The 12,862-nt window shown below is 52.7% G+C and overlaps 1 protein-coding gene across 6 annotated transcripts in view; it reads left to right on the top strand.

The window, feature by feature from the left end:
* Positions 1-12,862, top strand: part of UBR4 (ubiquitin protein ligase E3 component n-recognin 4) — a 136,884-nt gene that overhangs the window by 87,484 nt on the left and 36,538 nt on the right. For all 6 annotated transcript variants that reach the window (XM_086325315.1, XM_086325310.1, XM_086325277.1 and 3 more), the window contains 14 exons: positions 206-355; positions 1,512-1,739; positions 2,711-2,789; positions 3,260-3,505; positions 4,506-4,674; positions 5,194-5,338; positions 5,917-6,002; positions 6,528-6,615; positions 6,864-7,057; positions 8,660-8,899; positions 9,263-9,401; positions 9,967-10,092; positions 10,180-10,308; positions 11,153-11,496. In XM_086325315.1, the coding sequence (XP_086181441.1) occupies positions 206-355; positions 1,512-1,739; positions 2,711-2,789; positions 3,260-3,505; positions 4,506-4,674; positions 5,194-5,338; positions 5,917-6,002; positions 6,528-6,615; positions 6,864-7,057; positions 8,660-8,899; positions 9,263-9,401; positions 9,967-10,092; positions 10,180-10,308; positions 11,153-11,496 (2,363 nt within the window). The remainder of the gene's footprint in view (positions 1-205; positions 356-1,511; positions 1,740-2,710; positions 2,790-3,259; positions 3,506-4,505; positions 4,675-5,193; positions 5,339-5,916; positions 6,003-6,527; positions 6,616-6,863; positions 7,058-8,659; positions 8,900-9,262; positions 9,402-9,966; positions 10,093-10,179; positions 10,309-11,152; positions 11,497-12,862) is intronic.

Raw genomic sequence — 12,862 nt, 5'->3', positions numbered from 1 at the left:
TGCACGTGATGGAATTGCCCCAGAGCCCAGGGTCTTCCTGGGTTTGTGAACTGAACTGTCAGTCAGTGATGGCTCCAGCTTTGGACGACGCCATTTACTGTGTCCATCATAACGTGTTCCTATGTATGGAGCAGACCAGCCTTTCTCCTGGCTGCGGTCACGGAAGAGCCTCAATCATGGCTCTCCCACGCGTGTTCTTCCCCAGGGCCATGCTGCTGATGTGTTTGAGGCCTATACTCAGCTTCTGACGGAGATGGTGCTGAGACTGCCGTACCAAATCAAAAAGATTGCCGACACCAACTCGCGAATCCCACCTCCTGTCTTTGATCACTCATGGTTTTACTTTCTCTCGGAGGTAAGTGAGGGTCCCAGTCGAGGAGAGGACATGGACTGTGACGGCCTCTGTGGGCCCCTTGCACCCCAACTCGCACGTGGTGTTTCCCCCAGCAGAGCGCCTCCCACCACTGAGGTCTTGCTCCTCCCGAGCGTACCATATGGGGACGCCGTGGGAGCTGTGTGTCAGAGCAGGCCATCCACTTTAGCGTCTGATTCTGTACCTTTAACATCCCCCACACGTGACAATGGCCATGTTTAATAGCTGGGACTCTGTCTGGAAAACAAAGTATACTAGTTAAATGAACTGAGATTTTAATGTAGAGAGTTGGTTAAACAGCCATTGAAGAACCAAGAAGATAACAAGGGAACACTGAGGTAACACAGAGGTAGTAACTGTGGGAAGCAGCTGCCGCAGTCCTGCCAGTGAAGACAGCCCTGGTGGATCTGGCGGGGGCTGCTGTGGGACCACAGGAGCTCTGAAGGGGAGTGAGGTGGCTGACTCTGGGAGTTCTGAAAGAAGCCCAGGAGCAGGACCGCCTGGACTTGGCCTGTCCTTGGCTGCGGAGACGCTGGAGGTTGCAAGGTGCAGGGCTGCCGCGGGGACAGCGGGTGGACGGGCAGGCGCAGGCGCCTTCTCTCCTCCCGCTCTCTGGTGTCCTCATCCCGTGCTCCCCGCCGGCAGGGCCTCAGAGGGGGCTGCTGCAGAGCAGCGGCACAGGCAGCCTGGTTCTGGGCCGCACACCGCAGAGCAGGCTGGAGCCTGAAGAACGTGGCTAAGTAACCCACAGAGCCCGCCTGGGGTTAACTCCACAAGAATAATGTTAGCAAACCCAAATGACCAGTTCAAATTGTAGAGGTACACCAACCCAACTTTTTTCCCCTCTATTTAACCTGAAAGATTCTGAAAGGTTTTTCCTTGTAGTTTCACTCTGGGCGGACTGGAGTGGAGACCAGCTTCCTTGTAGATTCCTAAGTACTACCACAAGGAATAGCAGGAATATTGCCGGTTTTCCCTTTTTAATGTTTTTCTTTCTCCTAGTCCTTGTAAGGAATACAAAAGCTAGCTCAACTGTGAGGAAGTAGCTTGGTTCATGGCTTTTTTTTGGAAGTCCAGGGTGCCATGGCCGGTATGGATACAGTCCCCGAGTCCTGACTCTGTTGTTTCTCCTCTCAAGTACCTGATGATCCAGCAGACTCCATTTGTGCGCCGGCAAGTCCGCAAACTTCTGCTCTTCATCTGTGGGTCAAAGGAGAAGTACCGCCAGCTCCGCGATCTGCACACCCTGGACTCCCACGTGCGAGGGATCAAGAAGCTGCTGGAGGAGCAGGGCATCTTCCTCCGGGCGAGCGTGGTCACGGCCAGCTCCGGCTCCGCCCTGCAGTATGACACACTCATCAGCCTGGTACGGCCGTGCCGGGGGTGGGGGGACAGGGAGAGGCTTGGCCAGGTGGTCAAAGGATGGAGCCGTGCACACAGGGCTTCCCAGATCAGGGTCGATCCATCGTACCCGACTGCTGTACCACACGTAATTGACTTCAGGGTCTGCAGTTTCCCCTCCCTGTCCCCGCCCTTGCTGGGCAGTGGTTCCTCTGTCATGAGAAGGGTTGGCTAACTGTCATTTGGTCACATTGTGGGCAGGATCAACCCATGGTTTGTGCATCTCTCGTTTTTGTCCTGGAATACTACAGAAATGATGTATTACCACCTAAAATCAGTGGTTTGACTTTGGGGTATAGATTGCATGATTGCATAGGAAAATCTAGAAAGAACGTCTTCAGTATTAAAGACTCCTAAGGCAATGGCAACCCACCCCAGTACTCTTGCCTGGAAAATCCCATGGGTGGAGGAGCCTGGTGGGCTGCAGTCCATGGGATCGCTAAGAGTTGGACACGACTGAGCGACTTCACTTTCACTTTTCACTTTCATGCATTGGAGAAGGAAATGGCAACCCACTCCAGTGTTCTTGCCTGGAGAATCCCAGGGACGGGGGAGCCTGGTGGGCTGCCGTCTGTGGGGTCGCACAGAGTCGGACACGACTGAAGCGACTTAGCAGCAGCAGCAGTTCAGGGCTCTTACTATAGTGCTCTTAGCAAGAAAAAAATAAACTAGATTATAGTGTTTTTGGTCCAAGCCTACCTTTGCTGCTGCGTTATTTCAGGGGTTGAAGGACCCCTGAAAACAAAGGGCCTTTGTGTGGTGGGGCGTTAAATGAAGGAGGCTCAGTAGGGGCCAGAGTGTGCGGGCCTCGGTCCTAGGTTTACTAGGGCACCGGTCAGCCTCGCACAGAGGACAAGGGTCTGTAATCCAAAGCCGGGGAGGGGACCCTGAAGGCAGCAGGTGTGGGTCATCGCTTCTGCTCGGTTTCCGTTGCAGATGGAGCACCTGAAGGCCTGTGCTGAGATCGCTGCCCAGCGCACCGTCAACTGGCAGAGGTTCTGCATCAAGGACGACTGTAAGCGATGCTCCCACGCGGTTGCCCTTCGTCCGTTCCTTCCTTCAGGAGCTGCTCACTGAGGCCCCTGTAGGCCCAGCATTGAACTGGGCGTTAAGAGATAGAGCCGTGAGCAGCTAGACAGACAGCACTCTGCCCAGCAAAGACAAGCCCTCCGAGACTGAGAAGGGCCTGTAGAGAGAATGGGGGTGCTGTGGGGGCACAGGGTGGGTATCTGCTGGAAGGTCAGCAGTATCTGCTGTAGGTATCTGGTGATCCGCTGATGAGGAGAATCACTGTCTTCGTAGAATTTGGGGCTGGGAGCCAGTTTCTGAGTCGTTGCTGCAGGACTTGTCAGGGTCTCCACAGTAGTGAACCCTTCTGGGTGACCCCCCGCACAGCCTTTGGGCAGGCAGCCAGGAGGAGGGGAGCAGCCGCCCCGTGCCTGCGTGAGCCGCGTGGAGCTGAGCCCCCGTCTCCTCTGCCCGCAGCCGTCCTGTACTTCCTCCTGCAAGTCAGCTTCCTGGTGGATGAGGGGGTGTCCCCCGTGCTGCTGCAGCTGCTCTCCTGTGCCCTGTGTGGCAGCAAGGTGCTTGCTGCGCTGGCAGCCTCAGCAGGCTCCTCCAGCACCTCCTCGTCCTCTGCCCCCGCGGCCGCCAGCTCTGGACAAGCCACGGCACAGCCCAAGTCATCCACGAAGAAGAGCAAGAAGGAGGAGAAGGAGAAGGAGAAAGAGGGTAAGGGCCACCTCCTTGGTGATGAGGGTGATGTGTTCTCATCTCTCTGGGAGCACACCGTTTATCCCCTTCCTCTGAAAGGGTTTTCACCCTCATCTATAGAGACCTAAGACCCACGTGCCCCCCGGGGCCTGCTCTTGGTCTCATTTTCAGTTAGGTTCAAGGTGACCCAGTAAAGAGTGTGACTTCCCATAGCAAGTGTCTGTAACGGGAAAGGCCAGAGGTGCACTGAATATTTTTACTAGCCCAGGGTGGAGCGATTGTCAGCATTAAATGAAGCTGTGTTAGTTAGTAAATGTGCCTTGTAAGCTGCTAGGTGCTTTATAGATGGATGCTGTAGTCATCTTTAGCCGACTCCTTGCCATCAGAAAGGTGAAAGCTCTGCTGTGTCCCTGCTTTTCATGATCCTTGGAGGCCTAAGACAGGTGTGGAGATGGTTCACATTCCCCCGTTAATTATTCAGATACCTCTGTGCAGGTCTGTAGGAATGTTGACTGCATTAGGTGGCAGACTTTTGAAAGGAAATCCTTCTCCAGCGTGCCTGCCTTTGTTCAGTGCCAGGTTTGTATAGGCACTTTATCCTCTGCTTTTATTGGCATCATTATTTTATTTGGGGCTGACTGTTTGTCCCCTAGTAAACAAAGGTGAAAGTCTCTCAGTTGTTTCCGACTCTTTGTTGCCCCATGGAGTATACAGTCCATGGAGTTCTCCAGGCCTGGATACTGGAGTGGGTAGCCTTTCCCTTCTCCAGGAGATCTTCCCAACCCAGGGATCGAACCCAGGTCTCCCGTATTGCAGGTGGATTCTTTACCAACTGAGCTACCAGGGGAGCCCAAGAATACTGGAGTGGGTAGCCTATCCCTTCTCCAGGGGATCCAAAGTTGTTTTCAAATTATAACCATTTTGGCGAAAACTTTTAAGAGACCGTATCCCCTCTCACTCCACTTGAGGACCCTAGACCACTTCTTCCTCAGCCCTCAGTCCTGCTCTCATCTTGCAGGTGAGAGCTCAGGCAGCCAAGAGGACCAGCTGTGCACAGCTTTGGTGAACCAGCTGAACAAATTTGCGGACAAGGAGACCTTGGTCCAGTTCCTGCGTTGCTTCCTCCTGGAGTCTAACTCCTCCTCGGTGCGCTGGCAGGCCCACTGCCTGACTCTGCACATCTACAGGTGGGGCCTGGGGCTTGGCTTCAGCAGGCCGCGTGGGGCTGGGGCCAGAGCGCGTGGCGAGGTTCTGTCTTGTCTCCATGGTGCGTGCCTACGGTTGCAGTATCAGCATTTACACCAATCAGAATCCTCTTGACTATTGGCAGATTTCTTCATCAGGTTGTCTGCTTCTTAGCTATTAAACTGATGTCAGAAGGAAGAGGTGAACTGTTGTCCACCAAGAAGACTATGTTTAAAAGTCTGTTAAAAGACCAGACTTGGGTCTTTAGGCTAACAGTGCTCAGTTTCTGCCCTTGAGTGCTGTTGGAAGATGGGAGTAAACCACCTTCTGAAGACAGGAAAGGGTTGTGCTGGATCTGTTAGGGTGGACTGTCCAAAGAGCGGTAGCGCTATTCAGACTTAACCCATAGCTGTGGGGAAAGAGGTGCATCACCAAAACAGTGCTTGGGTCTTGTTGATTAAAATGAAGGAGCCCCTCGGGCTTTTTTGCTACTGATAAAATGAACTGTCATTTATCTCCAGAAACTCTAGCAAATCTCAACAGGAGCTGCTGCTAGACCTGATGTGGTCCATATGGCCAGAACTCGCAGCCTACGGTCGCAAGGCTGCCCAGTTTGTGGACCTACTGGGATATTTCTCCTTGAAAACCCCACAGACAGAGAAGAAGGTAACAGATAATTGATGGTCCAAAAGGCTTACTTGCCACATTTAACTTTCTTTGCTCTTGAATTAAGAATGTTAGGACTAACCTACAAGGGGCATATGGGTGAAATCTCTTTTAAGTATGTATGAGCACTCCCTACATGTATGTCACCCAGAAGGTACACACTAATAAAAAAGCACAATCTGAATTTGGCTTAGCCAGTAGACGTAGAGAAAGTGGGGGAGAAAATGCATCTCGTTAAAGTTGCTTGGGGAGAAAAGTGGTCCTCTGGTTGTCCTGGCTATCCTGATCACACACCCAAAAGTATTTCTGCAACAAGATAATCATTTCATAGCTTCTCCATAGTAACATTTCTCTTTCTCCACAAGCTGTAAAAAGATGGCTGCTACTAAGACTGTGGAAACGTCTAAAGAAGATAGAATCCTTTAAACGATTAGGAATTAAGCTCAGCTTTGCATGATTCTGAATGAGGGCTGGTACTTCCAGGGCAGTAGCAGCTGGAAAGCAGAGGAGAAAAGTCTTTTCTAGTAAGACTTTCCCTTGGGCTTTAACTCTGGTCCTCTGTTGACTTCTGTTTTCAGTTGAAAGAATATTCACAGAAGGCTGTGGAGATTCTTCGGACTCAAAACCATATTCTTACCAACCATCCCAACTCCAACATTTACAAGTGAGTTCTGTTCTGCTTTCTTTCTGTTTGAGGCTCAGTCAACAGTGCAGTTGCTGTTTCCACGCTGATTGGCTTGTTACGAAGGTCTCTAGTTTCAGGGGTCTAAGTCTGAATCACATGGTTTACAGGAAATAGCTGCATTTAAAAGAAAAAAAAACCTTTGGAAGACAGTGCTGATTAAAATCTTTTATTGTTTCCCTGGTGTGTTAGCAACTGTTCTTTTTTCCCCTATAAATTTCATTGAGATACAATTTACACACAACAATATGTACCCTTTTCAAGTATACAATTTAATGATTTTTAGTAAATTTAGTTGTGGCTCTTGAGTCAAATTTTAATGTAACATTTCGGATTCCCCTGACCTCAGAACAGATCAGAAATAGGGATATCTCACATTTCCTTGTGTTTTCACTGGGATGGGGCTTGCCTTGGGGAACAGTGAGCCATGATTTTCTTCTGACTTCTTTGTGAAGCTCCGTGCGCTCTAAACTGAACATCTAACGCTGAGACTGCTTTCTCCCTCAGCGCCTTGTCTGGCCTGGTGGAGTTCGACGGCTGCTACCTGGAGAGCGGCCCCTGCCTGGTGTGCAACAACCCGGAAGTGCCGCTCTGTGTGAGTCGCCTCCCGCGTGGCGGCCTGCTCCTGGGGCCGGCGGCCTCTGCTTTCTAGAGACTGCTGTTACTGCTCCGTGTCCCTCTCCCAGTGGTGGCTCAGAGTGGTGTCAGTTCTTACCTGGCCAGCTACCTTAAATCAGAATTTCACCCATGGACAAAGAGTGGGTTACAGTGATAGTTTTGAAGAGGACAGATGAGCTGTTACCTTGCGCTAACACAGTGTTCTGTGCGTGCCTTTGCGTTTAGTACATCAAGCTGTCTTCCATTAAAGTGGACACGCGGTACACCACCACCCAGCAGGTCGTGAAGCTCATCGGCAGCCACACCATCAGCAAAGTGACGGTGAAAATCGGGGACCTGAAACGGACCAAGATGGTGCGCACTATCAACCTCTACTACAACAACCGGACCGTGCAGGCCATCGTGGAGCTGAAAAACAAGTACGGGCTTCTCAGTCTTGCAGAGGGGCAGCAGGCCTGCGCGGCTTGGCGCCTGGTGTCGGCTCTGATGGCCGGGGTCCCGTCAGGCGGCACATTCCCAGGGGCCTAGTATGTCCTCTTGCGACTCTGGTCGTGGCTAGGGGACAAGTGCAGTGCCAGCTCTTAAGGGTGCTGACAGAGGTTGTTTTGAAATCATGTCCGTGGAGCCCTCGACGTCTGAGCTCTACGGCAGCCTGAAGGGACGTTGAGCTCTGGGGCCCCAGGCTTCTCACACCCGTGCCAGCAGAGCGGCTCTGCCTTCACGCAGGCTCTGCTGCAGGGAAGTAGTTGTTTGTTAGGTTGAGACACTTTCTCTCGCTCACTGAGCGGCAGCAGTTCTCAAGGAGCTTCTCTAGTATGAAGTCCTTCCGTTTCTGCGTGGTGCCTTTTGCCTACATGTGCTGACGCTGTAGACACAGGTAGCTACGTATGCTACCTGTCTTTCTAGCTCACCTGTCCTCTGACGTCTGAAACGAGGCCTGGTGTGTGGGGGCCAAAGAAGGCACTAGCTTGGGCTCGTGCCGACCTTTACTGAGACAGACCACTTGAAGACACAGGCGTTGCGCTTGGGCAGAGAATATGGGTAGAGACTGCTGGAATGCCAGGACTTGCAGTGAGTGCTGCTCCGTGCTCAGCATGGAAGGATTAGTATTACTCCGAAGGCAGAATAAAGCTAGCATGTACCGCGTGAACAAACGGCCTCCGGGAGCTCTGCTTTTTAAAGCAGGTTTTGTCCTTTGAAAAGCATGATTAACACTGGTGACCTGCAGGTAGAAGCTGCTCACCGGGATGACCCAGTCCCCTCTGGAGCAGGTGGATTTCGTTTGTGTTGTGCAGAGTTAGCTCAGCTGCTAGTAAAGCCCTCACACTCTGGAATGAGACTGGTTCACATCCGTTGGAGAATTTGTATAGCCTCTCTTTCCTTATTTGTAAAATGCAGAGAAGTCTACTTTCAGGGTGTTCTTTTAAGGATTAAATGTGTTAGCATATGTGAAATGCGGAGAACGGAGCCTGACACATAGTAAAATTTCAGTAAACATTAACTCTTAACTGTATCAATATAATTACCTCTGAATTACCACACGTCTTTACTCTCTCTGACTCTTCTCGGCGCGTGGTCTGGACCCTGGTGTGCCCTCTGCCTCTCAAGCACCCTGAGCTTTACCCTTCCAAGGTGGTTGCCACGATAGGAACTTACAGCAGCCAACTTACGGCATCATGGACCTCTCGGAAGTCCAGGCTCCAGTGTGGCGTGCTTTCAGAGGAACGTCTTCCCTTGATGTACATTCCCTTGTTTTTCTGGAATCTCAGAAATTATCATATATGATGTCTTAAAGCGCCTGTATGTTCTAGCCTTTTTTTCAAGAGAGAATAGTGGAAATGTATCTTTAAAATTAAGTTGCTTTTATTTGTCAGAGTCCCTTTCCTTAGAATAACCATTTCACTGTCTTAGGAGAACACGCAGGGACAGTCTTCTTTCCGTCTCATCAGATGGTCGTTGCTGTGGGTCTTGTGAGAGTCTCTGAGGCCCTCTAACCATCTATCTGACACTGTTTCTCCTAGGCCGGCACGCTGGCACAAAGCCAAGAAGGTTCAGCTGACACCTGGGCAGACAGAGGTGAAGATTGACCTGCCTTTGCCCATCGTGGCCTCCAACTTGATGATTGAGTTCGCAGACTTCTACGAGAACTACCAGGCCTCCACGGAGACCCTGCAGTGCCCGCGCTGTAGTGCCTCGGTTCCCGCCAACCCCGGGGTCTGCGGCAACTGTGGGGAGAATGTCTACCAGTGTCACAAATGCAGGTGAGTGAGCGGTTGTCTCCCAGGTCAGGTGCATCCCTTGTATTTCTCAGGAAGAGTCTCAGTGTGGGCACTTCCGCCGTGTGGTGCCCTCACAGTGGAGGATCACGGGCATCTAGAGCATGGAGTTCACAGATACAGGAGGACAGGGCCGGGGAGAGTTGTGGGGTGGTGGGTGGGGGGTGGGGTTCCCGAGTTTGGCTCTGGGTCCCTGTTATGGTTGCCTGGTTGCCTCAGTCGTCCTCGCCCGTTTGCTGCTGCCCCTCCGAGAGCCCTGCAGAGTTCCCAGCGTCTGCAGAAGTGGCTCATGTGTTCCGTCTCCCCTCCGTCCTCTGCTGCCCCCTGACCTATACTCTGGGGTTTCAGATCCATCAACTATGACGAAAAGGACCCCTTCCTGTGCAACGCCTGTGGCTTCTGTAAATACGCTCGCTTCGACTTCATGCTCTACGCCAAGCCCTGCTGCGCAGTGGACCCCATTGAGAATGAGGAGGACAGGAAGAAGGTGAGGCCGAGTCCATGCGAGGCCCACGCCGAGCTCTGTTCGGAGCTTGGGGGCCGAGCTGGTGTGGGCAGCGTGCTTTTCCTTCTCGCCCAAGTCTTCTTGGCTCAGCGTGTTTTCAGGGCTAAGCTTTTGAGTGGCAACAAATAAGATGGATTGGAACACGTGTTTTGGGTAGAATTTTGGAGACGTGTTGGTAATGGAAGTAGAGTATCTCAAGGGGCAAGTGACGTGGTGGGGCTGGAGATGGGAGGACAGGGCAGAGGGGTCTGTCAGAACAGTCACCAGCAGCAGCAGCCCAGCAAAGCGGAGTGGCGTCTAGCTCCAGAGTCAGAAGGAGGAACGTTCCCGTTCCCCCTGTGCTTTTAACACTGTGTGACCTGGCGAAAGTCCCTGCCCTCAGCGTGGTTTATTTGGATGTGTGTCATACACCTTGCATGCCCACCTCACAGGATTATTGCCATGAGTAGAAACACCGCGTGAAACACGGTGCTCAACCGGGTCACTGAGGGGAAGGAACCTTCAGTGTTGACGAGCCCACATGCACTCCCCGCCTCTTCCTGTCTAGGCCGTGTCCAACATCAACACGCTTCTGGACAAAGCTGACCGAGTGTATCACCAGCTGATGGGACATCGGCCGCAGCTGGAGAACCTGCTGTGCAAAGTGAATGAGGCAGCTCCTGAGAAGCCGCAGGTAATCCTTTCTGGGTCAGAGGCAGAGACTGGCCCCGGGCGAGGCCATCTCGAGGGGGAAGGCTGACCGCATCCCTCTGGGTTGCAGGACGACTCGGGAACCTCCGGGGGTATCAGCTCCACTTCGGCCAGCGTGAACCGGTACATCCTGCAGCTGGCGCAGGAGTACTGCGGAGACTGCAAGAGCTCTTTTGACGAACTCTCCAAAATCATCCAGGTACAGGCGGGAGCGGCTGGAGTGCGTTTTGTTGTGTGTTATCAACATTGTTTTCAAAGCAGTTCTTTGCTCTCCCCCTGCGGTTAAGTGCCAGCCACACAGCTGCTCACCTACTGCAGTTTCGGGTGCTCGGTAGAAAGCTGAGTTTATACCAGAACGCTGAGAATCAAATGGAGATTATTGTAGATAAGGTTTTCTTGATCGGTCACATCGGTGGGTGGTATGTTACAGACCTCACCCCTGTGGGATGGAAGACTGGCTGCAGACAAGAGCAGCCAGGGTCCTTGTCCCCAAAGTGGCTGGTAGGCCATCTTCACTCCATGTGTCTGTATTCCTGATTTTATTCTTTAAAGAAAGCGTTATGTGGGTGTTAAGGACATATGCCTGTGATCAGACTCTGAGGTCTAACTCTGCCCCTTACCTTGGTGAAGCCAGCCTCTCTAAGCTGTTTCCTCCTCTGTAAAATGGGGATAAAGTATCTTAGCTGCTAAGGTTATTGAAAAAAAGTTCGTTGCACAGCCATGTCCAATGCTTTGTGATCCCGTAGACTGTAGCCCACCAGGCTCCTCTGTCCATAGAATTCTCCAGGCAAGAGTAATGGAGTGGGTTGCCATTTCCTTCTCCAGGGTACTTCCCGACCCAGGGATCAAACTCAGGTCTCCTGCACTGCAGGCACATACTTTACCAACTGAGCTACTAGGTTAAGGTCATCGAGAGGGTTAAATTAGGTAATACCGGTAAAGCGTTCTTCAAAGCTGATTTCCAATTAGCTTCCTTTTTCTTTCTCCTTGTTTTAATTGCTGATTTTTTTTTTCTCCTTTGTCTTTTTTTTTCTCCCCCTCAGAAAGTTTTCGCTTCACGAAAAGAGTTGTTGGAATACGACCTGCAGCAGAGGGAAGCGGCCACCAAGTCCTCCCGGACCTCGGTGCAGCCCACCTTCACGGCCAGCCAGTACCGCGCCTTGTCTGTGCTGGGCTGCGGCCACACGTCCTCCACCAAGTGCTACGGCTGCGCTTCGGCTGTCACGGAGCACTGTATCACCCTGCTCCGGGCCCTGGCCACCAACCCCGCCCTGCGCCACATCCTTGTCTCCCAGGGCCTCATCCGGGAGCTCTTTGACTACAACCTCCGCCGAGGCTCTGCGGCCATGCGGGAGGAGGTCCGCCAGCTCATGTGCCTCCTGACTCGGTCAGAGCCTGCGCCAGGGGCATGGGCCGGGACCCTGCAGGTGGGGCTGGGGGGCGGGGCGGTGCTGGGAGCGCTGGAGGGTGCAGGGAACTGTCCAGGGTGCAGCTGAGCGGACGGAGGAGCACGTGAAGCCCAGGTTCCCTTGTATCAATAGGCCGTGTGTTTGGCTTGTACCTGGTTGGTTCCAGGGGGTTTTCCTGAGGAAGCGGTTTTTGAGTTCCAGTGCTGGGAGTAGGGAGTGACCGGGCACTTGGACTCAGGACTCCCCCAGAAGAAGACAGCTGGAGCAGTGGAGCCTAGGGCTTCGGAGCTTAGATCTGGCTCAGAAGGACCCCGGTGTCTGATCCTCTATGCTGTGTGCCGTGGACACATTTCTCAGTGTTCTCTGAGCATAAGGTTTCCTCATCTGAGAAATAAGGATAGTAGCCAATACTGTAATGGCTTGTGGTGAGAATGGAATGACATAATTCACGTGAGTAGTGGCTCATACTTGTGGAGTCCTTAGTCCATGCTCACACAATACCCACAGCTGGATTTGCATTGTTTCCCGAGTGTGGGCGTAAGTCCTAGAACATGTTAGCTGGATGCTAAATATGATTTGCTGTACAATATATTCACTCATTTAACAAGTACTTACTGAGCATCGGCTAAATGCTAGGCTTTGTTCTGGACTCTGAGGATGCAGTGGGCGATGAAGCAGCATCCCTGCACTCGTGTGGCCTTCGCTCTAGAACGGAGAAGGGCAGTGAGCGGATGAATGTGGCCTACAGTCTAGAGGGGAGAAGGGCAGTGAGTGGATGATGGCCCCGTACAGCATCAGGAGGTCAGGTGTGAAGAGCAGTGCAGCTGGGATGGCAGCTCTGATTGCAGGCAGGGTCACTGCAGAGGACAGGGTGGGCAGGGGCGACTGCTGAGGAGGTCAGGGAGTGAGGCAGGCAGGTATGGAAGGCGTGGGCCGCATGCCGATACTAATAGCAAGTGGTGGGCAGAGAGGTGGGATGTGCCAGCCGTGTGAAGCCGGGGCCACGGGGAAGCCCGTGTGGCTGGAGTGGAGGATGCAGTGGGGACAGAGTGGAGGGGTTCAGTGAGACCAGGGGCCAGGTCCCTTAGGGTCTTTAGGGCACTGCGAGGTTGGGAAGCCTGAGACTGACTTGACGCGATTCGTGGTTTTTAAATTATTAATACATACATTATTACAAAGGGACACGGATGGGAAATGTGGATGCCTTGTGGGAAATGAAGCGGGGGCAGTTGGAGAAGCTAAGGAAGGAGACGGAGAGTGGACCCCTGGGTTCTGGAGACTGACGTACTGGGCGGGGTCTGGGGGCCTGGCAGCCCAGGCTGTGGAGGAACCCTGCATACCGTC

This window comes from Bos grunniens, chromosome 2 (genome assembly GCF_055505025.1).
Source record: "Bos grunniens cultivar Pamir isolate PY7600 chromosome 2, Bosgru_T2T1.0, whole genome shotgun sequence".
Classification (NCBI taxonomy): Eukaryota; Metazoa; Chordata; class Mammalia; order Artiodactyla; family Bovidae; genus Bos; species Bos grunniens.
This window is presented reverse-complemented; position numbering and strand designations above follow the sequence as displayed.